This window comes from Muscardinus avellanarius (assembly GCF_963383645.1).
Source record: "Muscardinus avellanarius genome assembly, chromosome: 11".
Classification (NCBI taxonomy): domain Eukaryota; kingdom Metazoa; phylum Chordata; class Mammalia; order Rodentia; family Gliridae; genus Muscardinus; species Muscardinus avellanarius.
Window position 1 is genome coordinate 12433724 of NC_137797.1, and position 26637 is coordinate 12460360.

Below are 26637 nucleotides of genomic sequence, written 5' to 3' on the forward strand. Positions count from 1 at the left end.
ATGGCCCCCGGAGCCCACAAGGCCGGCTCAGGTATTCTCCCTCCCCCTTCCCACTCGAGACAGGGCAGAGTTGGCTGCAGGCTTCGAGGACCAAGCCCCAGAGGCGACCCCCTGCCCTGGTGTGGGCTCCCTCCCTGCTCCTCCCCAGGGCATGGCTGGGCCTCCCCGCCTGCCTGGTAGTCTGGCACTGAGGTGCGGCCAGGACCCCGCAGGGACAGGGTGGGGAGGGGAGGAAAAGGGGACAGAGGCGGAGGGGAGGAAGACAGCGGCCACCAGACACCTCTGGCCTGGGACCACAGCTCTCCCCAGGTGACTCAGGGTGTCCAGGCCCAGGGTGACCTTGGCCACCTGCCATCTGGGACCCCCCAGCTCCTGACCTCGCCCCACCATTTGTGAGGACCAGGTGTGACCGTGTGCATGGCCCAGGCCAGGCCCTCCCCTCTGCCTGGAACGTGGCCATCCAGGTGGGACCCAGTGACAAGCACCTGCTCCCGGCCTCTGGGAGGGACTGATCTAATGGCCTCAGGTAACAGAAATATCTGAACTGGAGACAAGACAAAGCAGCCCTCCGTCCACCCATCCACCGCTGTATCCTTCAGCCTCGCTTTCTCTTGACTAGCCCTCCCCTCGGCGCCCTCTGCCTTGGCAGCCAGGCCAGTTCCTCCCAGAGCCAGCCTGGAGCAGCAACCAGCTCCTGGAAGCCTCTAGGGAGCCTCGTTGAGGAGTAAGGAAGGGAGAGTGAGCATTAGAAGCCAGCCCCGAGGGCTGGGGCCGCTGGATGCCCCTGGGTCAGTGAAGGGGGAGCCTGGGGGCAGAGGTGCCACTGGGGAGCTGTGTCCCGCGAGATGTGGCGAGACCACAGGATCAGAGCTGAGGGTCCGGCCACATCGCCACCCCCTGAAGAGCCCTCCTCTGAGGGTCTTAGGGGGCTATGATTGGCAGCAGGAATCATCTTTGCACAGTAGTTGTTGTTATTATTATTATTATTATTATTATTATTATTATTATTATGTGGGGTAAGGTACTGGGGATGAATCCCAGGGTCATTCTACCTCTGAGATATACCCCAGCCCTTATTTTTTTTTTTTTTTTTTTTGTGGTACTGCGGGTAGAACCCAGAGGCTTTCTACCTCCAGGCTATACTCCCAGACCTATTTTATATTTTATTTGGAAACAGGGTCTCACTAAGTTGCTGAGAGCCTCACTAAGTAGCTGAGGCTGGCTTCGAACCTGTATGATCCTCCTGTCTCAGCCTCCCAAGCATGGGGATTACAAGCGTGCGCCACCACGCCCGGCTCACCCCAGACCTTTTTATTTTTATTTATTTAATTATTTATTTTTGGTTCTAGGGATTGAATTCAGGGCACTCTACCTCTAAGCTATACCCCAAGCCTTTTTTTTTTTTTTTCAGGTCTAAGGATGGAACCCAAGGGCATTCTACCTCCAAGACACACCCCCTGACCCCCCCCGTTTATTACTTATTCGAAACAGGGTCTTACTAAGTTGCGGAGGGCCTCACTAAGTAGCTGAGGCCGTCCATGAACCGTGATCCTCCAATCTCAGCCTCCTGAATTGTGGGATCACAAGTGTCCGACCCCAAGCCTTTTTTAAAATTTATTTTTAAGCTGAGCATGGTCATGCACGCTTGTAATCCTAGTACTTGGGAGGCTGAGACAGTAGGATCACAGGCTAGCGGCCAGCCTCAGCGATTTGTAAGGGTCTCTACAACTTAGTGGGACCCTGTTTCAAAATAAAGAATAAACTAGGGTTGGGGATATAGCTCAGAGGTAGAATGCCCCTGGGTTGGATTCCTAGTACTGCAAAATTAATTAATTAATTAATTTTTATTTTGTTTATGATTGTTATTGTGCTGGGGATTGAACCCAGAAATTTTCTACCTCTGAGCTATATCCCCAGACCTATTTTATTTTATTTGTTTATTAATTAATTAATTTATTTATTTTTGTGGTACTGGGGATAAAACCCAGGGGCATGGTACCTCCAAGCCATACCCCCAGCCCTATTTGGTAGTCTTTTTATTTTTTTTGAAATAGGTTCTCACTGAATTGCGAAAGGCCTCACTCAGTAGCTGAGGCTCTCTGGGAACCAAGATCCCCCGGTCACCACCTCCCAAAGGTTGGGATTACAAGCGTGCACCACCATACCAGGCCTATTTTCTGTTTTGAAAATCCCCAGACCTTTGAAACAGGGTCTCACTAAGTTTCTGGGGTCGACTTCAAACCTGTGATCTTCCTATCTCAGCCTCCAGAGTGCTGAGATTATAGGTGTGTGCCACCACCATGCCCAGCAAAATATCATTTTTAAATTTAAAATTTAAAAAGTAAAAAAAAAAACGTACAGTTGCAATAGAATGAACTTGATGAAGCCGGCGTGCATGTAACCCCAGCATTTGGGAGGCTGAGACAGGGGGATCGTGGTTTGCAGACAGCCTCAGCTACTTAGGCCCTTTGCAACTCAGTGAGACTCTGTTTCCAAATAAAGAATAAAAAATAGGGCTGGGGGCGAGTGAGGCTCAGAGGTAGAATGCCCCTGGGTTCCATCCCCAGTACCACAAAAAGAGAAGAAAAAAAGCGCCCCAGGTGCAGCTGCCTGGGACAGCACTAGCACGCCGCTGCTCTGCCCGGCCGCAGAACACCATTCACTAATTCACTCCTTTTTCTTCCTAACTAGAGCGCGGAAGCGTCACTGAGGACATCATCGAGTATTTCAGGAGCCAGGTGAGCAGAGAGGACCTGCGGCTCCTGCTCACTGAACCCAAAGCCTGGGAGAGATGTGTGGCCAAGGCTGGTCTGTCCAGGTAGCCTCCAGTTAGGGGCCCCCCCTGCCTCCCCCTGGGCCCAGCCTGTTTAGATGACAGCGCCCACGATCAGGGCAGTCTCTCCGCTCGGTTCTCTGACTCCAGACCTAGGTCTCGGGAAACATCCTCGAAGACACACCCAGATAAAATGCTTTACCGTGTTCTCCACGTCTCCCAGCCCAAGCTCACCGCCTGACAACCAGGGTGACCTGTCACCTCCCGCCCTGGGGCAGAGCGGGGTCTCTGCCCATCCCGGAGGTGGCGACTCTGTCTCCTGTTCCTCTGGAGGTCAGAAAGGACACTCCAGCCGCCAAGGCTGAGCATCCTTTATCCCGAAATGCTGGAGACCAGAAGGGCTTCTGATTCTGAATTTTGTTCTGATTTTGAAATATTTGTAGATACATAAGGAGATATCTTAGGAATCATACCCAAGTCTAAACATGACGTTCACTTATGTTGCTGAGACCTTCATAACATTAAGTTGCTGAGGCCGACTTCAAACCTGTGATCTTCCTATCTCAGCCTCCAGAGTGCTGAGATTATAGGTGTGTGCCACCACCATGCCCAGCAAAACATCATTTTTAAATTAAAAAATTTAAAAGCAACTTAAAGTTATGAAGGTAACTTTATACAATATTTTTAGCCAGCCTGCCTCCTGACCGGGACCTGTCCCAAGTCAGGTGCGGAACTTTCCAGACGTAACATCAGGCCGGTGCTCAAGGGGTTTCCGATTTTGGAGCATTTCAGATGAGGAATGCCTGATCTAGATGGTCTTGTGGCCAAAGTCCCCAGGCAAACAAAGACAGTCCTAGCAGGCAGGACAGCCCAGGGCCAGCCGGCCCCTTCCCGGCAGCAAAGGGGTAAGGCTATGTCTTAGCCTACACACCAGCAAGTTCGGAATTAAGGGCTTCCTTGTGGGGTTTTCAGTTTTGCTATGCTCCAGTATCACTTCTCTGTCAGTTTTAGCACTGCTTTGGTAGTGAGGGCACCGACCCTGAGCAAGAGGCACATCTGCCCAGCTCCCACCACCAAGGAGCAGCCTAAGACACCGTAGGCCCTCCGACCCCCACTAAGGCCACGGAGCACCCGTGCCGTGCCAAACACACTTGGCACTGAAAGAGAAATTGGGTCTGTCAGTAAAGTCCTTTCCATTTGATTTATAGTAAAAGCTCTGGGCTTAGCTCTTATTTAGCCCATTTTACAGATAAGTAAAAAAATTTTTTTCTTTTGATACTGAGGATTGAACCCAGGGACATTCTACCTGCAAGCTACACCCCCAGCCTCTGTATTTTTTTTTTTTTTTTTTACTTAGAAACAGGGTGTCACTAAGTGGCTGAGGGCCTCCTAAGTTGCTGAGGCTGGCCTTGAACTCGTGATCCTCCCATCTCAGCCTCCCGAGTACTGAGAACGCAGGTGTACACCATCACATCCTGCTGCAAATCGCCTTTCTCGGTCACTTGATGTTTGCTGTCACAGGGACGAGGCGGAAGCACTCCGTGAAGATCTCATCGAGTTCACAGCAGAGGCGGCCTCGAAGGACAAAGACGCGCTCCAACAGGACCTGCTGGACAGGGAGAGGTTTTTGGAGGAGTTTCCTCGGGTGAAGAAGGACCTCGAGGAGCGCATAGAAAAGCTCTGCGCCCTCGCTGACAAGATGGACGAAGTGCACAGGAACTGCACCATCTCCAACGTGGTGGCCAGCTCTGCCGGCGCCACCTCTGGAGTCCTGACCGTCCTCGGCCTGGCTCTGGCCCCCGTGACAGCAGGGGTCAGCCTGGCTCTCTCAGCAACGGGGATAGGACTGGGACTAGCGGCTTCCGTGACTAGTGTTTCCACGAGCATCGCGGAACACTCGATCCAGTCGTCCATCAAAGCCGAAGCCAGCAACCTGGTGCCCACCAGCGTGGACAAGGCGGAAGCGTTCGCAAAGGTCGTGGGGCAGAGCGTACCCAAAGCCTTTTCCTTAACCAAGAATTGCATTCGCGTCATGGAAGACATGGGCAAGCACATCCGTGCCATCAAGCTGGCCAAAGGCAACTCGCGCCTGCTAGCCCGTTCCCGGCGCCTCATGACCACCGGGAGCATCTCTGTCCGGCGCGGGAAGCAGGTGCAGAAAGCCTTCGGGGGCACCGCCTTGGCGATGTCCAAAGGAGCCCGGATGGCGGGCGCGGCCACCGCCGGTCTCTTCGTTCTGCTGGACGTGGTCAGCATTGTGAAGGAGTCAGCGCATCTGCGTGAAGGGGCCAGAGCAGAGTCGGCCGAGGAGCTGAGGCAGTGGGCTGCGGAGCTGCAGAGGAAGCTGGAGGAGCTCACCCTCATCCACGAGAGTTTGCAGCGCGGTCAGGAGAGGTGTGCTGGATGGAGGATTGGACCAGTGGAGGCCTTTATTTTGTTTATTTTGTTATTTTTATTTTTTATTTTTATTTTTATTTAATTTTTCCTCTGTGTCTGGCACTAGAGATGGAACTGAGGGGCATTGTACCTCTGAGCTACACCTCTAGCCCTTTTTGTTTGTTTGTTTTGAAATAGGGTCTGGCTAAGTTGCTGAGGCTGATCTTGAACCCGTGGTTCTCCCGTCTCGACCTCTCACATAGTAGGATTACAGGCATACACCACCACACCTGACTCAACAGAGGCATTGGGCTACATGGGAAAGGAGGGTGGTGGGGTAAAGTCTGTGGAAGGGGGAGACAGGAGTTCGGCATCCCTGTGACTGCGCACAGTAAAGGAGGGTTAATGCAGATGGAAAGTGAGTCGCAGAGAAGGCAGGAACAAGCGGAGGGGAGTCCAGAGTCAGAGGACACAGTGAAGCCATTTTGGACTAAAGAATCGCCGTGCATGGTGGTGCACACTTGTAATCCTAGGGCTTGAGAGGCTAAGACAGGAGGATCACAGGTTTGAGGCCAGTCTCCACAACTTAGATCCTCACCAACTTAGCAAGACCCTGTCTCAATTTTTTTTTATGGTACTGAGGTTCCTGGAAACCCTTCTACCTCCGGGCTGCACTCCCAGACCTATTTTTTATATATATATATTTTTTTATTTGGAAACAGCGAGGCTGGCTTTGAACCTGTACGATCCTCCTGTCTCCGCCTCCCAAGCACGGATATTACATGCGTGCGCCACCACGCCTGGCCCTGTTTCAAAATTTAAAAATCAAATTAAATAAAAAGGGCTGGGAGCTGGGCGTGGTGGCTGAGACAGGAGGATCCTGGTTCGCAGCTCATCTCAGCTACTACTGAGTGAGGCCCTTTGCAACTGAGTGAGACCCTATTTCAAAATAAAGAATAAAAAATAGGGCTGGGAGTAGCTCTGAGGTAGAATGCCCCTGGGTTCCATCCCCAGTACTGCAAAAAAAAATAACAAAACAAAACAAAACAAAAGGCCTGTAGAATGGCCCTGGGTTCAGTCCTTAGCACCAAAAACACTACACTGGTCTCTTTCATTTCAATTATCTAAAGGTCCCTTTCAATTTCCATTTTCTTTCTTGTTTAAACATATGAAAGAAAACTTCTGCCCTGACTCCTCTCACTTAGCATAATATGCCAAGCTCACTAACGTGTATAACTCCAGTGCACCAGTGAAAGTGTGTGTGTATATACACAAGCGAGCCGGCCGTGATGGTGTACGCCTGGAGTCCCGGCCACTCCGGAGGCTGAGGCTGGAGCCCATGAGTTCAAGACCAGCCTGAGCAAACAGACTCCATCACACGCACGCACACACGCATGCACGCACGCACGCACGCACGCACATACACGGCATGGAGAGAGAGGCACGGGAAGGTCAGAAAAAGTAAGGAGTTGAAACCAGGAGGAAGTTACAGCTCAGATGCCCGCAACCCCGGGGGAGGCCGTGACTCTACCAGCGCCCCCACGGTCCTGCATCCCACAGGCCTGCAGGCCGCCTGCTGCTCCCCGGCCTGCCCTTCGGGACCTCACCTTGAGCAGGAGGCAGTGACCCCTCTTCTTCTTCTTCTTTTTTTTTTTTTTTTTTGGTGGGGGAGACCAAAAAACCCAGGGCATTCTACCCAGGGGCATTCTACCTCTGAGCTACAATCCCCACCCTATTTTATTTTTTTATTTTGAAATAGGTTCTCACTAAGTTCAGCTGAGGCTGGCCACAAACCTACGATCCTTCTGTCTCAGCCTCCTAAGTACTGGGGTGATGGGCAGTGACGTCTTGAGGTGACAGTGTGGTGGTGGCGGCCACAGTGGGTGGGGCCTAGGCGGGGAGGGGTGGTCCTCCTTGGGGAGGGTCCAGGGAAATTCCAATGAAACCCCACAGGCTGTGTTGGGACAGTAGTTGATTGGAGGTGTGGGCAAAATTAGATTCCAGGAATGAGCGAAGGGGTTTGTGTGTAGAGGTCAACCGGTTTGGAATCGAGAGATGTAGCCTCTCTAAGCCTTGGTTTTCTTTATCATGTGGGGAAGGGGTATTGGACAAGATTGTTAGATAATTAGATGAGAATAAATGGGGCACAAAAGAGGACAGAGAAAAACCTTCCCAGAATAGGACAGGGACTGCCCACCCAGCTGTGGCCGCAGACTTCCAGCCTATGATGTTACAGCTTTAGATTTTCCACACGATGCAATCACGAGCAGTCACACTAAGCTGGGGCGCGAAACCCAAATGATGACACAGTAAAAGGGGCGTGATTTCTAAGAAATATATAAAAGCCCACCGTGCAGCAGGGGACTCTCTCTTTCTGCCCTCACCCTCTTCTCTTTGGTCACCAACCAGCTCCGTAGCCCTCCTGAGGAATCTACCCAATAGAGCTTTTCATGGCTACCCTGTCGGCATCCTCAGGATGAAGTCTTTCCTTCGGGGGACACGGCCCCATAACATAAGTGGTGCCATGACTCGAATATATAGTTGGAGGAAGGCGCCATGCCCCCTCCTTGCCTCCCCATCCCGTGGGCTGGACCCCACCCCTGCTCCTGGCCGTGCCCTGATTGTACTCGCTGCTTTTGGATTCACACCGCTAATTTTCCCTGCCATTTTTGATCCAGCGGGCCAGGCCGCCATGTCTGGCCCGTGGCCCCCATCCTCTGCTGTTTTTAAACTCCCAGCCATCTTTTGATTCCACGAGCAAGGCGCTATCCACCTGGCTTTCCCTTCCCCATGTCCCCGTTCACCTTTCTTAGTGGCTTCAGCCCGCAGTTCTCTCCCCCCAACTCTACTTCACAGTTCCCAAACTGGCACCATTTTAGCATGTAATGGAAGGAAACCCTCCCCGTCTTGATACCATTTTAACCCGATCTTAACGTGAATGGCCGGCACCATTTTTAACTGGCTTTGGACCATATAGTCTCTATGTATCTAATTCAATGCTTTTTCTCCCTAGATAAGAACCCAGTAAAGGTTCCCGGTTTGTGGAGTACCTAAAACAGGAAAAGGTGATTTAAAATATGAATGGTTTTTGTCAAATGGCTTGATTTTGGGGGTGATTTATAACGATTAAAATTAAATTGTATAATCCAAGACACAATGAGTGCCTTAAAAGGCTCTTGGCTTCTTAAAATCTAAGATAATACAGACAGGATGACTTTGCTTTAGGGGTCTTTACTAAAGGCAACACAGGTTGCCACAAATTGCTTTCTATTCAATGTATAATTTTATATATGAGGTTATGCAATGCTCTGATGGGAACACTATAAAATCATAAAATATATAATTTTATCTAGGTTAAATGTAGATTTAAGAGAAAACTAAGGCATGGTAACTGGCCCAGAAACTGCCTCTCTGGCTTCTGGAAAGACAAAGGCAGACAGCCCTCTGCCTAGATGTGTGTGGGGGCCACGGCGTGTGTGTGATTTACCCCAGCAGGGATTTTCAGGCCAGCCTTTCTGGAGGATTCCTGGCAAGGGCCTGCTTGCAGTAGTGTGCGGCGAGCTACTGGCAGCTATCCACCATCACCTGTGGGGCCCTTCCACACCAGCAGCCTCCAGACGCCATCTTTGGCTCCCACGGTGCCACCATCATGGGCCCCAATGGCCTCCCCATGACCTCGTGCACCTGTGGTGGCTTGGACTTGACATCCCCCTAAATTTCTTTGGTCTTTTGAGGTCATGGTAATTTTTTTTCCGATAAATTTACCTGTTTTGCATGTTTAGTTAAGTCAGATGTGTTTTGGGTTTTTATTTTTACTTTTATTTTTTTGGGGGGTGGTACTAGGGATGGTATACTCCCAGACCTATTTTATATTTTTATTTGGAAACAGGGTCTCTTAAGCCAGAGAGGCTGGCTTCAAGCCTGCGCCACCCTCCTGTCTCCGCCTCCCAAGCTCGGGGGATTACAAGCGTGCGCCACCACGCCCAGCTCATTTTTACTTTTTGAAGTGCTGGGTTTTGAGCCAAGGGCCTCAGGCATGGTGGGTAATAGCTCCACGAGCCACATCCCCAGCCCCTGGTGCATTCTTGTTTTATCTAATTAGAGGCTTTTTGAAAGTTTTTTCTCTCCTGCTGGCTTACTTAGGTTACCTCTAAGTTTCATCTTGCATTCAAAGAGCAGAGAAACAGAGATCATGGGAATCTCAGAGGAAATAAAATGGGAGTGTTTGGTGTAGCTCTGCCTGCCATGGGAAGAAAAGTGGCAGCTTAAAGTCAACGGATTGTCCCCATGGCTCACGGACTCTGCCCGAGCACCCCAAATACACGGCTTTTCCCCACGTTTGGTGATGCAATAAAATCTGGAACAGGAAATGCCTTGGTTTTCGGAAGCTCTCACTCTGGTGGACTCTGTATAGGAATCATCTGTAACTCTTGTATCTTATATCTGTGGGATCCCAATCTTTGGTAAATGAAAGCTTTAAAATTCTTGTTTTCTGTTTATTTTTTACACATATTTGTGTAAGGGGTATTGCTTATTATGTTTTGTATATTGTCTACAGGATACCAAATTGGCTTATATATAAATGAATGCCCATAAATTAAAGACTCATAAATCTAAATGGCTTTTAGCTCATGTAATTTAAAACTTTTGCAAAACTAAGTGGATTTGAATTTACTGAAAATCAAAATGCACTTAAAATCATCTAACATATCTCTTAGGTGGCTAAATCAAGGTTACATTTGCCTATTTAGAATACATATATTTTATTTTATTTTATTGGTGCTGGGGACTGAACCCAAGGGCGTTCTACCTCTGGACTACACCACCAACCTTATTTTGATTTTCTGTTTTGAAACAGCATCTCACTAAGTATGGAGGGCCTTACTACGCATCTGAGGCTGGCAGCAAACCTGTGATCTTCCTGTCTCGGCCTCCCAAGTACTGGGATTACAAGCATGCACCACCCGCCCGGCTCTGTAAGATATTTTAAACTACAGTATCCATTGCTCCTGGGTGATTTATCTGATAGAAAAATTGCTTGAATGTTAATGTTGATCATTTAGTATCCTGATTTTCAGAGTTAATCTATAAATAACTGTATAAATTAGGTAAGTTCACAGGGTCTAGTGGTGCACGCTTGTCATCCCCGCGCTTGGGAGGGGGAGACAGGAGGATTGTGCAGGTTCGAAGCCAGCCGCGCTGGCTTAAAAGACCCTGTTTCCAAATAAAAATATTAAAAAAAAAACACAGGTCTGGGAGTATAGCCCAGAGGTAGAGGGTTTCCAGGAACCCCAGTACCACCAAAAAAAAAAAAAAAAAAAGGTAAAATTCAATTAAAACAAATGATTTTGTATGTGTGTGTGTGTGGGGGGGGGATCTGGGGATGGAACCCAGGGGCATTTGACCTCTGAGCTACACCCCTTGCCCTATTTTTTATTCTTTTTTAATTTGAAACAGGGGTCTCACTAAGTTTCAGAGGACCTCACTAAGTAGCTGAGGCTGTCCTCGAACCACGATCCTCCGGTCTCAGCCTCCCGAATGCTGGGATTACAAAGCGTGTGCCACCACGCCCGGCTTAAAACAAATGATTCTTGAGAAAACTAAAAGGCTTAACAAATTTATACCTCCTCCCATAAAAGGAAAAAACTCAAGAAGACACAATAAGCAGGTTCGAGATCTGACAAGGCCGACTGGTTACTCTGGGTCCCCAGTTTCCAAGGCCCAAAGGGATGTCCTGAGGACCCTGGGAATAAAGGGTTTATTAACTTGGGAGGCAGGAGGATCCCTTCCTCTTGAGTCTCTGCCTTCTTCAGATTGAAACTCAGACCACAATGCCTGTATATTCTCCATTGGGATGTAAAGAATTGAGAAAGATTTGCTCCTGAAACTTTTTTAAAAAGGCATATTTTCTTTTGTAATACAGCTCGATCCCAATACCCATTAGATAACCAAGAAACATGACCCCTAAACGGGAACCTAAACTTCAACACGATATTATAGCTAGATCTCTTTTGCCTCCGGGAAGGAAAATGGGAGGAGTTGTTTATATCCAATCATTCTTTGCTTTAAGAAATCAGCCAGACCTTTATCAAGGATGCAGAGTTGACCCTGCCCTTATGGTTCCGTGGGGAAAGACTTCCCAAACTCTCCCCCAGAGGAACCGGCCAATTCCTCAACACCCTCCAAAAGCTCAAATAACCGTGGCCCCTAGAGCACTCTACCCCTCAGTACCACTCCCAAACCCTCGTCCTCCTCAGGGTCACCCCGCCACCTCCTAGGTACGTTCCTTACAGGAGGTGGGTGGAGAATTTGGATACACACAGGTGCAAGGGCCCTTCTGGCGGAGGCGGCGCCATTTCTGCTGTGTGACAGGGTCGCAGCTGGGAAGAGAATTCCGCAGGGCTGGAAGACTCTGGCAAAACTGAAGCCATTATCCCTCTTGATTTTAGTTACAATAATGATAATATTAATGAAATTTGAATATTGCTCTGATCGAGGATTGATGTCTTATAATAATCTAAAAATTGATGTGAATATGGTTGGAAGATGCCCTAAGATCTGTGCTGGGAACAGCATTAAGAAGAATATGACTATGGGAGAACTTTCAAAAAGCTACATAGAAAAGAGCTCTTTGCTCCTCTGCTTACAACACCTAACTTATTTAAGGCTTTAGTTATGAAAGAAAAAAGTTAACTTTAGGCAAATTATACCTACTGTGCAGGGCCCTCCATATGACTGCTTATAAGTTAGAGGGGCGACTATAGTATCCCCCTCAAGGGGCTAGCGCTAATCAGAATACTTTTCCACCTCCAACCAGCCTCCACTTTCCTGTAAGGAGCGATGATCATCGGAAAACACAGAGTTAATATTACTGGAAAATGGCTTGATGTCAGGACTCGGCTGTTCCTACAGAGGGTTGGGCAGGCGGGGACCTCCTTGGTGTCTGCTCACTAAAGACAAGAGTTCTCTTGGCAGACAACTTAATAGGTTTTATAGGAAATTAGATGTAGGCATTGTATGTTAAAGAAATAGAATAAGTTTAGTATAAATTTGGTGGTTGGGTCAAAATAAGTTATAGAATACCTAGTAGTCAAAAATAAGAGATAAGGCCAGGCATGGTGGCGCACGCTTGTAATCCCCGCGCTTGGGAGGCAGAGACAGGAGGATCGTGCAGGTTCGAAGCCAGCCACGCGCGCTGGCTTAAGAGACCCTGTTTCCAAAATAAAAATGTAAAAAAAAAAAAAAAATAGGTCTGGGAGTGTAGCCCGGAGGTAGAAGGGCTTCCAGGAACCCCAGTACCACAAATAAATAAATAAATAAATAAATAAATAAATAAATAAATAAATAAGAGATAAAATTAGCAGCTAATTTTAGAAGTAGAAATAGTAAGTTTAGCATTTAGTAGTTAAGGATAAGTTTAGTGAAAGTTTATTATGTGTGATGGAGAAATCGGCTAGGCAGAGCCCCCCCTTTTCTAGTGTTTTTGATCAAAGATCATAAGAATTTAAGAAAATAAATTGTGTATTTAGTATTTTAAAATATAAAATATAAAAGTAAAATGTTTTGTGCCCCTTAAAGATCTTTTAAAATCTTTGTGTTCCTTTTAATGGAAAAGCCCCTTGTTTTCTGTACTTTCGGTTTAGCTTTAGGTTTGAACGTGCTTCACAGAGCTCCATTGTTAGTTAGGTTAATAATTAGAATAAAGTTGATATTTGTGACTAGGTAACCAGAATGATTTGTATGACGTTAATTTGGATAATTTCGGGTACTGGGATCTGAGCTCATTGAGGCAGGTTGAATTGTTCCAAACACAGTGCATAATGTACCTAGATATATTGAAAACATGTATTGCTAAAAGTTGTTTGTATCTGATGTATTAAGGACAAGTTTTGCCAAAAGTTGTTAATACCAAGTATTTCCATGTAAAAGCCTACGAAAAACAAAAAACAGGAAAAACAGGTGGCTTCGAGGTGTGCCTGCTACATGGAATTCAGGTTAATGAAAAACTAAATGAAAAACAATGTTTGTGTAATGTGGTTTTAAAAAACTAAATGAAAAGCAAAATATGTATGATGTGGCTTGCTGCAATTTATCAGATTCATGTATAAATAAAGTATATTCTAGGGCACAGGCAGAGATGCCTTCCCCCTGCTGCTAAGAACGGCGTCTCTCATTCTTCAATTTCGCCGACCCTACGCCTCCTTCAAGACCCCTGGACTGAGTCAGGCGTAGTGGCGCACGCTTGTAATCCCCGCGCTTGGGAGGCAGAGACAGGAGGATCGCGCAGGTTCGAAGCCAGCTGTGCGCGCTGGCTTAGAAGACCCTGTTTACAAAAAAAAAAAAAAAGTAAAAATAGGTCTGGGAGTGTAGTCCGGAGGTAGAAGGGCTTCCAGGAACCCCAGTACCACCAAAAAAAAAAAAAAAAAAAAAAAAAAACCCTGGACTGGCCGAGGCTGGACCCCGGCACCCTTCTCTCTAAAATCAAGCAAGATCTGGGAAAGTTCTCTGATGACCCAGATTGCTCTATGAAGCCTTCCAGCGCCTAGTCCAGGCTTTTGATTTAACCTGCAAGGACATAAACATCATTCCAGGACAGTCTTTATCAGAGTCAGAAAGACAAAAGGTTACTGAGGCTGCAAAGGAACTTTGGGACCAGATGCACTTACTAAACTTCAAATATTCTTTAGGAGCTATAGCTGTTCTCATGACAGACTCCCAAGTGGGATTATAATGCAAGCTGTGGAATATGGGTAAGAGACGCCTTTCTTGCCTGCCTTCCAGAAGGATTAAGAAACAGGATCAAGTCCTTTCATTACTAGCTTACCCACCATAGATCAGGAGCCTTGTGAGGAGCAGGTTACACTCACCCAGAATGTAATGGCCTTTGGTCGATATCAAAAAGCCTTCCAAGAGTTTGGACAACAGGTCCTCCTCTCCCTGGGAGCTCAACTACACCCTCTACCAATCAGCATCTGCGATGCTAATTGAAGCCTATTGCGACAATTAGACAAGTCGTCAACTGGGCCCTCTTTGGGAAGGACCTTTCCTGCTCTTCTGTCCACTGGATCCAGCACTCCAGGGCCAAGCAGGGACCACGTCAGATGAAGCGGCTGACTCCTCCTCTGCCCATGCCTGTCGGCTCTGTTTACATTGTGAGTGTTGGGCTTCATGACAGTGGCCAGACGGGGCATATGCATTATGCTTCAGGAAGAATGCTGCTTCTATGTCAGCAGACCAGGTCGTGTGCAGGAGAGCAGCTGACACTTCATAAAAAGGGCATCCAGCCCGAGGGAACAAGCCACCAGGGATGGATACCAAGAGACACGGCCCTGGCTTTCTTGGCCCTTGGCTTCATGGGGCCTTCAGCTGCAATGCTCCTAGTCTTACTCTTTGGCCCTGGTCTCCTAAACCTGCTAACAAAATTTGTTTCTTCTCAATTCCAGGCTATCAAACTTCAAACAAAACTCGGGCTGGACTGCCAACTCTACAGTGGGTGCTGCCTTCTATCGGGGACCCCTGGACCGACCTGCCTTCAAGGAAGGAGCTTATCCTGTCCCAGCATGCCCTGCCCAGACAGACCGCAAGAGCAAGAGGCCCTGACATGTCTACATCCCTGTCCAGCTTGAAGAAGCTGCAGAAGATGGACCTTCCCCCATGTTCCCTCAGTGATTTCAGGGCCTCTAGCTCTTGAGGGGGGAATGTTATATGTAGATAGGAATAAACGAGGCAGAAAAGAGGACAGAGAGAAAACCTTCCCAAAAAAGTACAGGAATTGCCCTGGCCAGCTGTGGTCAGACTTCCAGCCTGTGTAATGTGTACAGCTTTAGGTTTTCCACATGATGTAATCATGCACATTGCACTAAGCTGGGGCACGAAACCCAAATTATTATACATAAAAGGGATGCAATTTCTCAGCAATGTGTAAAAACCCACCATGCACCAGGGGACCCTTTCTTTCGGCCTTTGCCCTCTTTTTTTGGACCCCAATGAGCTCCGTAGCCCTCCTGTAGTCTACCCTATTGGCATCCTTAGAATAAAATCTTGAGTCAAGATTCACTGACATACCCACAGCCCTGTGACAAAGATGATAGTTCAGATTTGCCTGGCTTTTCCTGTCTGTGTTGTATAGACTTTGGCTCAAGAAATATTAACTGCTTGTTCTGGGGAAATCGAGTGTGAAAGAGCTGACCGCCATAGGCAGAAAATACCAGGAGACCAAAGCAAGATCCGGGGTTACAGAGCGTAGTTCTTACCGAGGACCGTGTGTGGGACCAAGACCAGTGGGCCGTGCCATGGCAGTCAGGGGAAAGTCCAGACCAGGACGGACTTGCTTTTTTTTCTTTCTTTTCTTTTTTCTTTTTCTTTTTTTTGGTACTGGGGATGGAACCCAGGGGCATCCTTCCTCCGAGCTACACCCCCAGCCCTGACTTTTATTCTTTATTTTGAAATAGAGTCTCACTGAGTTGCAAAGGGCCTCACTAAGCAGCTGAGGCTGGCTGCGAACCACAATCCTCCTGTCTCGGCCTCCCGCATGCTGGGCGTGCATGCCACCACGCCCAGCCTTCAGTGGTTTCTGATCACTCTCAGCACAAAATCTCTGAGCTTTCATGCTGCCTACAGTAGCCCGTTGTGGCCTGCGGTCCCCAAAGACAGAGCCAGAGGCTGGGCTCAGGCACAGCGGCCCTATTTAGAACAGGAGTGAGGGAAGGAAGGAAGGAAAGAAAGAAAACATGAAGCTTCAATGATGCGTTATTTTATTATATTTTATTTTTGGTACTCAGGATTAAATTCCTGGGTATTCTACCCCTGAGCTACACCCCAGCCCTTTTTATTTTTCATTGTTTTTTTTTGACAACAGGGTCTTGCTAATTTGGTAAGGGTCTCGCTAAATTGCTGAGGCTGGTCTCAAGCCTGCAATCCTCCTATCTTAGTACTGGGATTACAAGTGTGCACCACCTAGGGCTCCATCTGCCCAGGTTTCCCTAAGGCCTCCAACTGATTCCTCTTCTCCTCCTCCTCCTCGATACTGCGGATTGAACCCAGGGGCATTCTTTTTTTTTTTTTTTTGTAGTACTGGGGGTGGAACCCAGAGGCTTCCTACCTCCGGGCTATACTCCCAGACCTCTTTTATACTTTATTTGGAAAGAATCTCACTAAGTTGCTGAGAGCCTCACTCAGTAGCTGAGGCTGGCTTTGAACCTGCGCGATCCTCCTGTCTCAGCCTCCCAAGCGCAGGGATTACAAGCGTGCGCCACCACGCCTGGCTACCCAGGGGCATTCTATTTTTGAGCTGAGCCCCCAGCCCTTTTATGTTTTGTTTGTTTGTTTGTTTGTTTTTGGTGGTACTGGGGTTCCTGGAAGCCCTTCTACTTCCGGGCTACACTCCCAGACCTATTTTTTATACTTTTTTTATTTGGAAACAGGGTCTCCTAAGCCAGCGCGCGTGGCTGGCTTCGAACCTGCGCGATCCTCCTGTCTCTGCCTCCCAAGCGCGGGGATGACAAGCGAGCGCCACCACGCCCGGCTTATGTTTTGTTTTAAAACGAGGTTTTGCTAGGTTGCTCAAAGTCTCGCTTTAATTGCTGAGGCTGGCTTCAAACGTGCGATCCTCCTGTCTCAGCCTCCCAAGTCCTGAGATCACAGTCATGGGTCACCACGCCCGGCTTCAACTGATTCTTCCATGTCTTTTTGAAGAAGTCAGTCGAGCCACAGCCCTTCCCTCCTCCTCTGAACGATACGTTCCACTCCTCTGTCGATTCTTCATCAGGTCTTGGATAATTCACCATCCTTCCTAGACTTCGCTTGGGCACTGCGGGTTTCAGGCACCGAGCGGGGAGCTGTCCTATCATCCCTTTGCCCTCCCCCTACACGCTGAGATGAATTCCACCCTGAAACCTGCACTGAGCACAATTCCGCCGCAATCCTCCTATTAGTTGAGATTCATTCGGTTGCAAGCAACAGAAATGGAGTCTGGCTGACATAAACAGAGGCCCAGACCCACTGGCAGGTAACCAGGGAAAATCAGAGGCTAGAAGAAAAAAACTGCAGAGTGACCGAGGGGGGAGCCGGGCGGGTCCTACGTCGGGGACGCGTGGCCAGCCCTCGGTGGGCTCTGTACCCGGCTGAGGTCCAAGCACACAGCGTCTCACTCAAACTAAGGTTCTGAATTCTCAGGAGAGCTGGGCGCAGTGGCTCACACCTGTGATCCCAGTACTGTGAGGCTGAGACAGGAGGATCACGGGCTTGAGGCCACTGTGTGCTCACTTACTGAGCCTACTTCAAAATAATAAAATAGGTCTGGGAGTGTAGCCCAGAGGTGGAAAAGCCCCTGGGTTCCAACCCCAGTACCACAAAATAAAATAAAATAAGGGCTGGGCATGGCGGTGCACACTTGTAATCCCCGCGCTTGGGAGGTGGAGACAGGAGGATCGCGCTGGTTGGGAGCCAGTCTCGCTGGCTTAAGAGACTCTGTTTCCAAATAAAGAAAATATAAAAAATAGGTCTGGGAGTGAAGCCCAGAGGTAGAAGGGCTTCCAGGAACCCCAGTACCACCAAAATAAATAAATAAATAAAACATACATACATAAATAAATAAAACAAGGCTGGGGGTGTAGCTCAGTGGTAGAATGCCCCTGGGTTCAATCCCCAGTTCTACAAAAAAAACAAAAACAAATCTCAGGAGATAAATAGCTTGGGTCAAGCCAGGCATGGTGGCGCACACTTGTAAATCCAGTACTTGGGAGGCTGAGACAGGAAGGTCACAGATTCCAGGCCAGCCTCAACTACTTAGTGAGGCCCTCTGCAACTTAGTGAGGCTCTGTTTCAAAATAAAGAATAAAAAAATAGGGCTGGGAATGTAGCTCAGAGATAGAATACTCCTGGGCTCAATCCCCAGTACTACAAAAAAAAAAAAAAAAAGCTTGGGTCAAGTGACTGTGCTCTTGGACCAATCAGGCCAGAGTATGAGGAAGGAAGCCAGGTGATAGAGGGCCCTGGGAAGGAGTGTCAAGGTGAGCAACCGCTTGACTGTGCTCACTGTATACATTTAAGCCCTTGCCTGCCAGACACACATGTGCACCCTTCTCATACAAGCACAATTGCTCTCCTCAACCTGTGTTAGGGTTTGAATTGAGCCGTCCCTCTAGACCTCACGGCAGGAAGGCAGCCATGTTGAGGGCGGGGCTTGGCCGCTGGGGGCGTGGCCTCGAGGATGTGTGCGTGGCCCCTCCTCCCCTGCTGTGTCCCTCTTGCTCCTGGCCTCCGCCATGCGAGAGCAGAGCCCGGTGCACGCTCTCTCTGCTCCGGCGCCATGTCCCGAGCTCCGCAGAGCCGGCCTAACACGGACTGAACCCCTGAGGTCTCCAGAACTGTGAGCACATGACTCTTTTTCTAAATTGTGGTGGTCAGGTGTGAAGGGTTACAGCAGAGCGCGCGAAACGAAACACCTGTTACGGCCTCATAGACCAAGCGCAACGGCGAATGCGCCGCTTCACCCATGCCAGACGCCCCAGATGACCTCGACCTTCCGAACCTTGAAGCTATGTCATGAGGGCGGAGGGGCTCCTATCGTGAGTGTGTGTGTGTGTGTGTGTGTGTGTGTGTGTGTGTGTGTGTGTGTAACAAAGGGGTGCAGTAGAGGCTCCCGCTGCCTCGTTGCCTCCCCATCTGGAGCCTTCCCCTGCTCATCCCTCCTGCCTACGACCAGTCATTCTTGTGACTCAGCCCCTGGACGGCCTCGCCTCGGCATGGCTGTGGGATTTCCCCCTCCTCCTCCTCCTCCTCCCCCTCCTCCTCCTCCTCCTCCTCCTCCCTTCTTCTTCTTCATCTTCTCTCTCTCTCTCTCTCTCTCTCTCTCTTTGCGGGTCTGGGGATGGAACCCAGGCAGGAGCATTTGATCTCCGAGCTACACCCCCTGCCCTATTTTTTATTCTTTATTTTGAAACCGGGCCTCACTGAGTTGCAGAGGGCCTCACTGAGTAGCTGAGGCTGTCCGCGAACCGCGATCCTCAGGTCTCAGCCTCCCGAATGCTGGGATGACCAGCGTGCCCACCACGCCCGGCTGGAATTTTCTCTTACCCTGTATTATTCATCATAGCCGCGCGAGAAGGACGTGTGGGGAGTCCCTAAAGTCTGTTCAGATTTCTCCTGCCCTACGGTGTAGCGACGTGAGTTTCTCTTGCTAATCAAGATGAGGAGCGTGTGCAGCCGGCGGCCTCGCTGTCCCTTCACTATACCCAGTGCAGGAGGAGCCAGGCATCGCCCTAGTCAGCTCTGAGGCGCCTTCCCACCTCCTTACCCAAACCTCTAACTGGAAGGTCCCAGAGCCGGGGAGTGAAAGCACAGTGCTTAGACGTGGTCCATGCCCGTAGTCCTGGTGCTACCACCCTCATCTTGACCTTAGTGCCCAGATCCACAGATGCTGGCCACGGGAGGGAACCACGAAGTCCCGGGTGTGCGTGCAGAGCTCGGCTTGTCCAGGGGCTCCCTGCCCCTTGGGGTGCTGACCTGGTGCCGAGCCCTCGTGTGCCTCAGTGATGTCCGAGGTGGCCACCTTCTGGGCTGAGATCCGTCATGTGCTGAGTAGAGTCTGATTCAACAGGGCCTCCTTCCCTGCCCTTGGTCATGGAGCCCACTTGGAAAACACCGGGCTACTGGGAAGACCGAGGCTGGCAGCCTTGAGATTTCCTTTCCCTCGATCATTAAGAGTCCCTTGGACCGGGTATGGCGGTGCATGCCTGTAGTCCCAGTACTTGAGAGGCTGAGACAGGAGGATCGCAGGTTTAAGGCCAGCCTCGGCAACCTAGCGAGGCTCTCAGCAACTCAGCAAGACCCTGTTTTTGTTTTTGTGGTACTAAGGATTGAAGCCAGGGGCATTCTACCTCTGAGCTACATCCCCAGCCCTATTTTATTTTTATTTGAAATAGGGTCTCACTAGGTTGGTGAGAGTCTCACTACGTGCTGAGGCTGTCCTCGAACCTGTGATCCTTCTGTCTCAGCCTCCCGAGTACTGGGACTACAGGTGTGCGCCACCACACCTGGCTGAGACCCTGTGTCAAAATAAAAAAAAATAAGGCTGGGTGTGCTTGGCGGTAAAATTTCCCTAGGTGTAATCCTTAGCACTACCAGCCACCACACACGCACATATACACACATGCACACGTGCGTCCCTTTGATAGCAGCGGCCTCTCACTGAGCAAGCACATGGGACAGGAGGGTTTCCCAGCTCTGGCCTCTTTTGAGAGCCCCAGCCTTATACCTCTTCCCTAAAGAGGTTTGACTCCTGGCTTATTCCTTCCAGAGCACTGATCTTCCAGCCAGACCCTTAGCTGTTACCAGGTGGTGACGCGTCCGCTGGCCCCAGGGCGCTCCCTGCAGCGGAGCGGACGCCCGTGTTCTCTGTCGTCTCCAGGAACACCAGTTGTCAGTCCGCGGGGATCCTGAAGCCGCGGTGTTGGGCAGGAAGCCCCGTAAAATCTGAGGGAGGCCGAGTTCTGACGACTCGGTATGGGTGCCCGAATCCAGCCCTGGCTTCTGTGTGGTCAGTCATTTAATTTTCTAGTTAGTTTTTGTTGCTATTGGTGTTGTTTGTTTGTTTGGTATTTTTGGTATAAAATCCAGGCACATTCTACTTTTGAGCTACACCCCCAGCCCTTTTTATTTTTTTATTTGGAGACAGAGTCTTGCTAAGTTGCTGAGGCTGGCCTCAAACCTGCAATCCTCCTCTCTCAGCTTCCCACGTACTGGGATTATAGACGTGTGCCACCACTCCCAGCTGCAGTTAGTTTTTGCAAATTGGAGTTAGGTCTTGCTGTATAAGCAATACACCGAAAGGCCGCCATTCTGGTGGCCCCGGGCGTAATAGGTTCGTTTTAAGGGAGAGGGCTGTTCTGACTCTCTTCTCTTCCCACATGTTTTTCTAGCATGTGTAGCCGTAGAGAGGCTGGCCTCGCCTTCCTAAGCGACTGTGGAAGCAGCTTCTTCACCCGCCTGCCCTGGCGTCCCGAGCTCCTGCACCAGGCCCTCGTGAGCGGGCGAGGCCCAGCCCGGGTGCTTAGAGCTGGTCCCAGTGGCCGCAGCAGGAGCCCCTGGGAGGCGCTGATGGAGCGATGGAGGGCAGCATCTCAGGGCAGCGTCTCAGGGCGGCGGGGGCAGTGCACATCACTCCCGACAGAGCCTGATTCCTGGCTCCCTACCTTCTGTTGTTGTAGTTAATTACCAAGGATCAAACCCAGGGGCATTTTGCCTCTGAGCTATACCTCCAGCCCTTCTTATTTTATTTATTTATTTATTATTTATGGTACTGGGGGTGGGACCCAAGGGCTTTTCTACCTCCGGGCTATACTCCCAGACCTATTTTATTTTATTTTTTAAATTTATTTTTTTTATTGGTGCACTGTATTCATACATCATAATGGGGTAAAAAACTTGTGTAGATATACGTGCACACATCACCGAGTCAGCCCCTACCCCACACCATTCCCTCCCCCTCCCTCCTTCCCATGCTTGGCTTAGTGGTTGACCTCTAATATTATAGCAATTTATCCAAAATTAACAATGATAGTCTTACATAACAGATTCATTTGTTTGATATCAAACTTTTGATCACTTAGAGATAACATTTCAATATTTCTTTTTGCTTTCTTTCTTACCAGAGGATATGTTTTTCTTTTTTTTTTTAAGGTGAAACTATCATACATTTTTTCCAGAAAAAAAAAATCTATCCTAACATGAAATATGAACTCTAAATGCCCAAAACAATCTCAAAAAAGAACAAAGCCAGAAGATGTACATTTTCTGATTTCAAACCTTATAAAGCTACAATAATTGAAACAGTGTAGTACTGCTATAAAGGCAGATATGTAAACCAGTGGAGTAAAATAAAAAGCCTAGAAATAAATTCTTCCATATATGGTCAAGTTATTTTTGACAAGGTTTCCAAGAACATTTGGTGAAGGAGATAATGATCCTTTCACTAAATATTGTTGACAAATAATATACATGAAAAAGAATAAATTTGGACCCTTACCTAGCACCATATACAAGTATTAATTCAAAATAGATAAAAGACCTAGATGTAAATCTTAAGACTATAAACTTTTAGAAGAAAACCTGGGTCATAACTCTTCACAACATTGAAATTGGCAGTGATTTCTTGGATATGATTTCAAAGGTACAGGCAACAACAGAGTAAACAAACTTCCTAAAAATAAGAAAAATTGTACATCCAAAGACAATGTAAACAGAGTTAAAAGTTACTGGTAGAATGGGGTAAAATATTTCCAAATGCTATATCTGAAGGTATATTAATATTCCAAATAGAAATCCTAAAAATTAGCAACAATAAAAGCAAATAATACAATTTAGAAATAGGTAAAAGACTAAAATAAATAATGAATCTCCAAAGATTTTAACCAATAAACACATGAATATATTCTTTGCTTAGTTGTCTGCTGGATGGAAAATTTTGTTTCTCTGGTTCTGGTGTGTATTACCTATTTCTTCTTTGTAGTTAATCTCTTTGAGTATTTTCTCTAGTGCTGGTTTTGAAGACATAAATTCCTTCAGTTTCTGTTTGTCATGGAAGCTTCTTATTTCCCCATCTAATTTGATAGAAAGTTTTGCTGGGTAGGAAATTTTTGGCTGGAAGTTGTTTTCTTTCAGAGTTTGGAATATGTTACTCCAAGCCCTTCTGGCTCTCATGACTTGGTTTGGGAAGTCTGGAGTGATTCTAATTGGTTTGCCTCTGAATGTCACTTGGCCCTTTGTTTTTGTTGCCTTTAAGATTCTCTGCTTGGCTTCCACATTGGTCATTTTGACAATTATGTGGCGTGGGGATCCTCTTCTCCAATCCTGTCTAAAGGGAGTTCTATAAGTTTCCTGGACCTGTGTATTGATCTCTTGCTCTATGTTTGGAAAATTTTCTGCTATTATTTCTTTGAAGAGATTATTGATCCCTTTGGTTTCACCTTCTTTTCCCTCCTCTATTCCGATTATTCTTAGGTTAGCTCTCTTAAAATGGGCCCATATTTATTCAGTGTCAGATTCCTGCTGTCTAATTTCTTTTTCTAAGTTATAAATTATGCATTTTTTTTTGGAGTGATCATCTTCTAGGAGCGAGATTCTATTCTCCATGTGGTCTAATTGATTGTTTATACTTTGAATTGAGGCCTTTACCTCGATGATTGCATCCTTTATGTCTTTCAGACTCTCTCTAAATTCTTTTCGAAGGTCCTGTATTATTTCTACAGTTATATTCCTGATTCGATCTTCTGGAGATCTCTGAATTTCTGTGTTATCAGGTTCTGATATTATGGGGTTGTGGGCATTCATTGCTCTATTGTTGTTCCTCTTTCCCATGATTTCAGAATTTTGTGCCTTCCCTGGGTCACTACAACTTCACTTAAGGTGCTCTGTATCTCGAGTCTGTGGTATTCTCTGCCACCGCTACTCCTTCACTGGTTTGAACTGCAAAATCTCAGACCCAGGGAGATTACCAAAGTCCCTGGGCATGCAATACAGGGATTTCTCCTTTAGGGGCCACAATTTCACTCACGGTTATTGTGCGTGTTGATCAGGAGCTGTTGAGGGCGTGGTGAACTCGCTGTCACTGCTGGCAATATGGCACCGCTGCCACGCCCTCAGCTGTGAGGCTGGTGTATTTCTTTTCTGGTTTGGAGCTCTGTTCTGAGTCCCTGGAAGGCGTGATGAGCTTGACCACTGGGAGTTTTAGACATTCTTCACGCTGAAAGAACTGCTTAATTACACCCGAATGACCCACAGCTGCTCACTTCAGCTCCTTGTTTACCTTTCCTCTCTGGATCCTTGTGCTGTGAGGGAAGATGGTGTCGGCGCGGCCCCGCTGCTGCATTGCGGCTTGATTTCTGGTCTCTTGTTGTTCTTCTAGTCTTTTTTTTTTTCTCTGTCCCTTGTGTTTACATTTTTTATTTCTCTGCTGATGGTGTTTTCTGGCTAGGAAAAGCACTGATTTTGTGGCAATAGAGATTGAGTTTTAGCAGGGCTCGTAAACGCTGCTTTTCTCGGTCACCATCTTCCTGGAAGTCCCCAGACCTATTTTATACTTTATTTGGAAACAGGGTCTCACTGAGTGGTTGAGGCTGGCCTCAAACCTGCAATCCTCCCGTCTCGCCCTCCAAGTATTGGGAGGGATGGGTACGCACCACTGTGCCTGGCTCAGGTGCCTACACACTTTGTGTCCTCCTTTTCTTCCCTCTTTATCTTTCTCTCCTTCTGTCCCCCTTTTCTTCCTTCTTCTTTTCATTCTTCCTGTCAAGTGTTTTCTGGCTTTGTAGGGTTGAGTCAAGGCTCCGTGTCTACCGCTGGCGGTAGAATCTCAGCCTGCTGCTGGGGCATACAGACAGACAGTGTCAGCTGAGGATGCTCAGAGCCGTGAATACAAAATCAGGGCCCCTGGGCCTTCTGGTCACCCTTGGCCTCCACCCCACAAACCTACCCCAGAGGCGCGGAGCCCGAACGGTGCACCAGGGCCATGGCTTTGTCATTTCTAGTCCGTGTTTCACTGGAGGGGCCGCACTGACTTCTGATCCTGGTTGTCCACCAGCACTGTGGGGCCGGGCGACACGTGCCCTGGGCGGGCCAGCTTCCTCCAGCAAGGGCTGCACATCGGAGGAGCCTTGGACATGGTGGGGATCAGGAGTCTTCACATGCCCTCAGACATCCCTCTTGCAATTTTCTGGATGCAGCTAGACTGAAGAGGGAACCCCCCCTCCCGCAAAATGTCCATTTCCTCATCCCCAGAACCTGTGATTATGTCACCTCACATAGCAAAAGGGGCTTTGCAGGTGTGACTTGGTTAAGGTTCTGGAGATGGGGAGAGTATCTGGGGTTATTTGGGTGGGCCCAAGATAAACACAAGGATTCATCTCAGAGGAGGAGATAGGGACTCAGGGAAGGAGGAGGAAGAGGGAGAGGAGGAGGAGGAGGGGAGGAGACTGGGAAGACACTATGTTGCTGGCTTTATGTATGGACAAAGGGATGAAGGCACGAGAGCCCAGGAATGCAGGTGGCTTTAAAAGCTGGAAAAGAGCCGGGCATCATGGTGCAGGCCTAAAATCCCAGTTACTCCGTAAGGCAAGGCAAGAGGATCACAAGTTAGAGGGAAGCCTGGGCAACTTAGTGAGACTATCTCAAAATAACATGCGCATAAAAGCTGGAGTTGTGAGCAGTGGTGCATGCCTGGAATACCAGTACTTGGGAGGAGAGCAATCACGGGTTGGAGGACAGCCTCACAATTTAGCAGGACTCTGTTTCAAAATAAAAGAGAATGGATTTTCTCAACATCTCCAGAAGAAACACAGCCCAAGAAACACACTTTGATTTTCATGCTTCTGACTTCCAGGAGTATAAGAGAATAACTGTGTGTCAGTTTAAGCTGTTAAATCTATGGCACTTTGTTATAACAGCCATAGGACGCTAACACCCGCCGTGTCTCAGTTCTCAGTTAGACGGTCTAGTGAGGACGAAATTCATTCTGCATATAAGAAACCTACGGAACCGATGTCTGAATTTGCTTTTTATTAGAGAAACTTTCAGCTGAAAACATCAAAAGCCAGGATTTATTTCATGTCTTCAGGAAAAATATCAAGACTTCAGCCAAGTGTTTATCTAAAGTGACCGTCGGCTCCAGGTCCAAGCGTTCCTGACCCCTCCACGCCGGCCAACAGAGCAGGTGCTGGAGGGGTGGGGTTCAGTGCTGCTCTGCCCCGCAACCCTGCCTGAAAACCGGCTCTAAACAGGCCGGGCTCCCTGAGGTCTCTGTCTGCAACCAAGTCTTTGGTACCAATTCCTGTGTGTGAAGATCCTTTGAATGCAAGCAGAACAGCCAAGCAAAACAGTGTGAAAGCAAATACGAGTGTGGGGTGCACACCATAATCCCAGTACGTGGGAGGCTGAGACAGGACAATCACAGGTTCCAAGCCAGTCTTGGCAACTTAACAAGACCCTATTTCCAAATAACAAATAAAAATAGGGCTGGGAGTAGAGCTCAGAGGTAGACATCCATCAGCTAAGGAGAATTTTAAGGGCCCGTATCTAGGAATTCGGTTGTTCAGAGCATCTGGGAGCAGTGAAATGGGTTAAAAGTCAGGATTGGACTCGCTGTCAGAATAGGGACACTGGACATGGATTTAGCTGGAGAAACAGGAGTTCCTGGGAAGGAAGGTTGAGGCGTGAAGGCTGAGCAGACAGGACCCGTGGAACTCCGGCCACCCCTCCGCGTGCCTGCAAGCGGGATTAGGAAAGACAGGTGTGGACCTGCTGCTGGGTCCAGCGGGCGCAGGATCCAAAGAGGTTGGAGGGACACCTGCCTCCCACTGAGGAAAGGGATGGCAAGAGAGGGTCTTTTTTTTTTTTTTTTTTTTTTTTTTGGTGGTACTGGGGTTCCTGGAAGCCCTTCTACCTCCAGGCTACACTCCCAGTCCTATTTTTGCATTTTTATTTGGAAACAGGGT

The 26637-nt window shown here is 48.3% G+C and overlaps 1 protein-coding gene across 1 annotated transcript; it reads left to right on the forward strand.

Moving 5' to 3' along the window:
• LOC308269415 (apolipoprotein L2-like) lies at window positions 1-5623 on the forward strand (the record flags this gene model as incomplete). The annotated part of the gene is made up of 3 exons (XM_080704799.1): window positions 1-31; window positions 2692-2818; window positions 4295-5623. 3 exons carry the CDS (start codon window positions 1-3, stop codon window positions 5250-5252), a joined length of 1116 nt encoding a protein of 371 aa, XP_080560925.1. The 3' UTR covers window positions 5253-5623.
• Between the last annotated feature and the right edge of the window lie 21014 nt (window positions 5624-26637).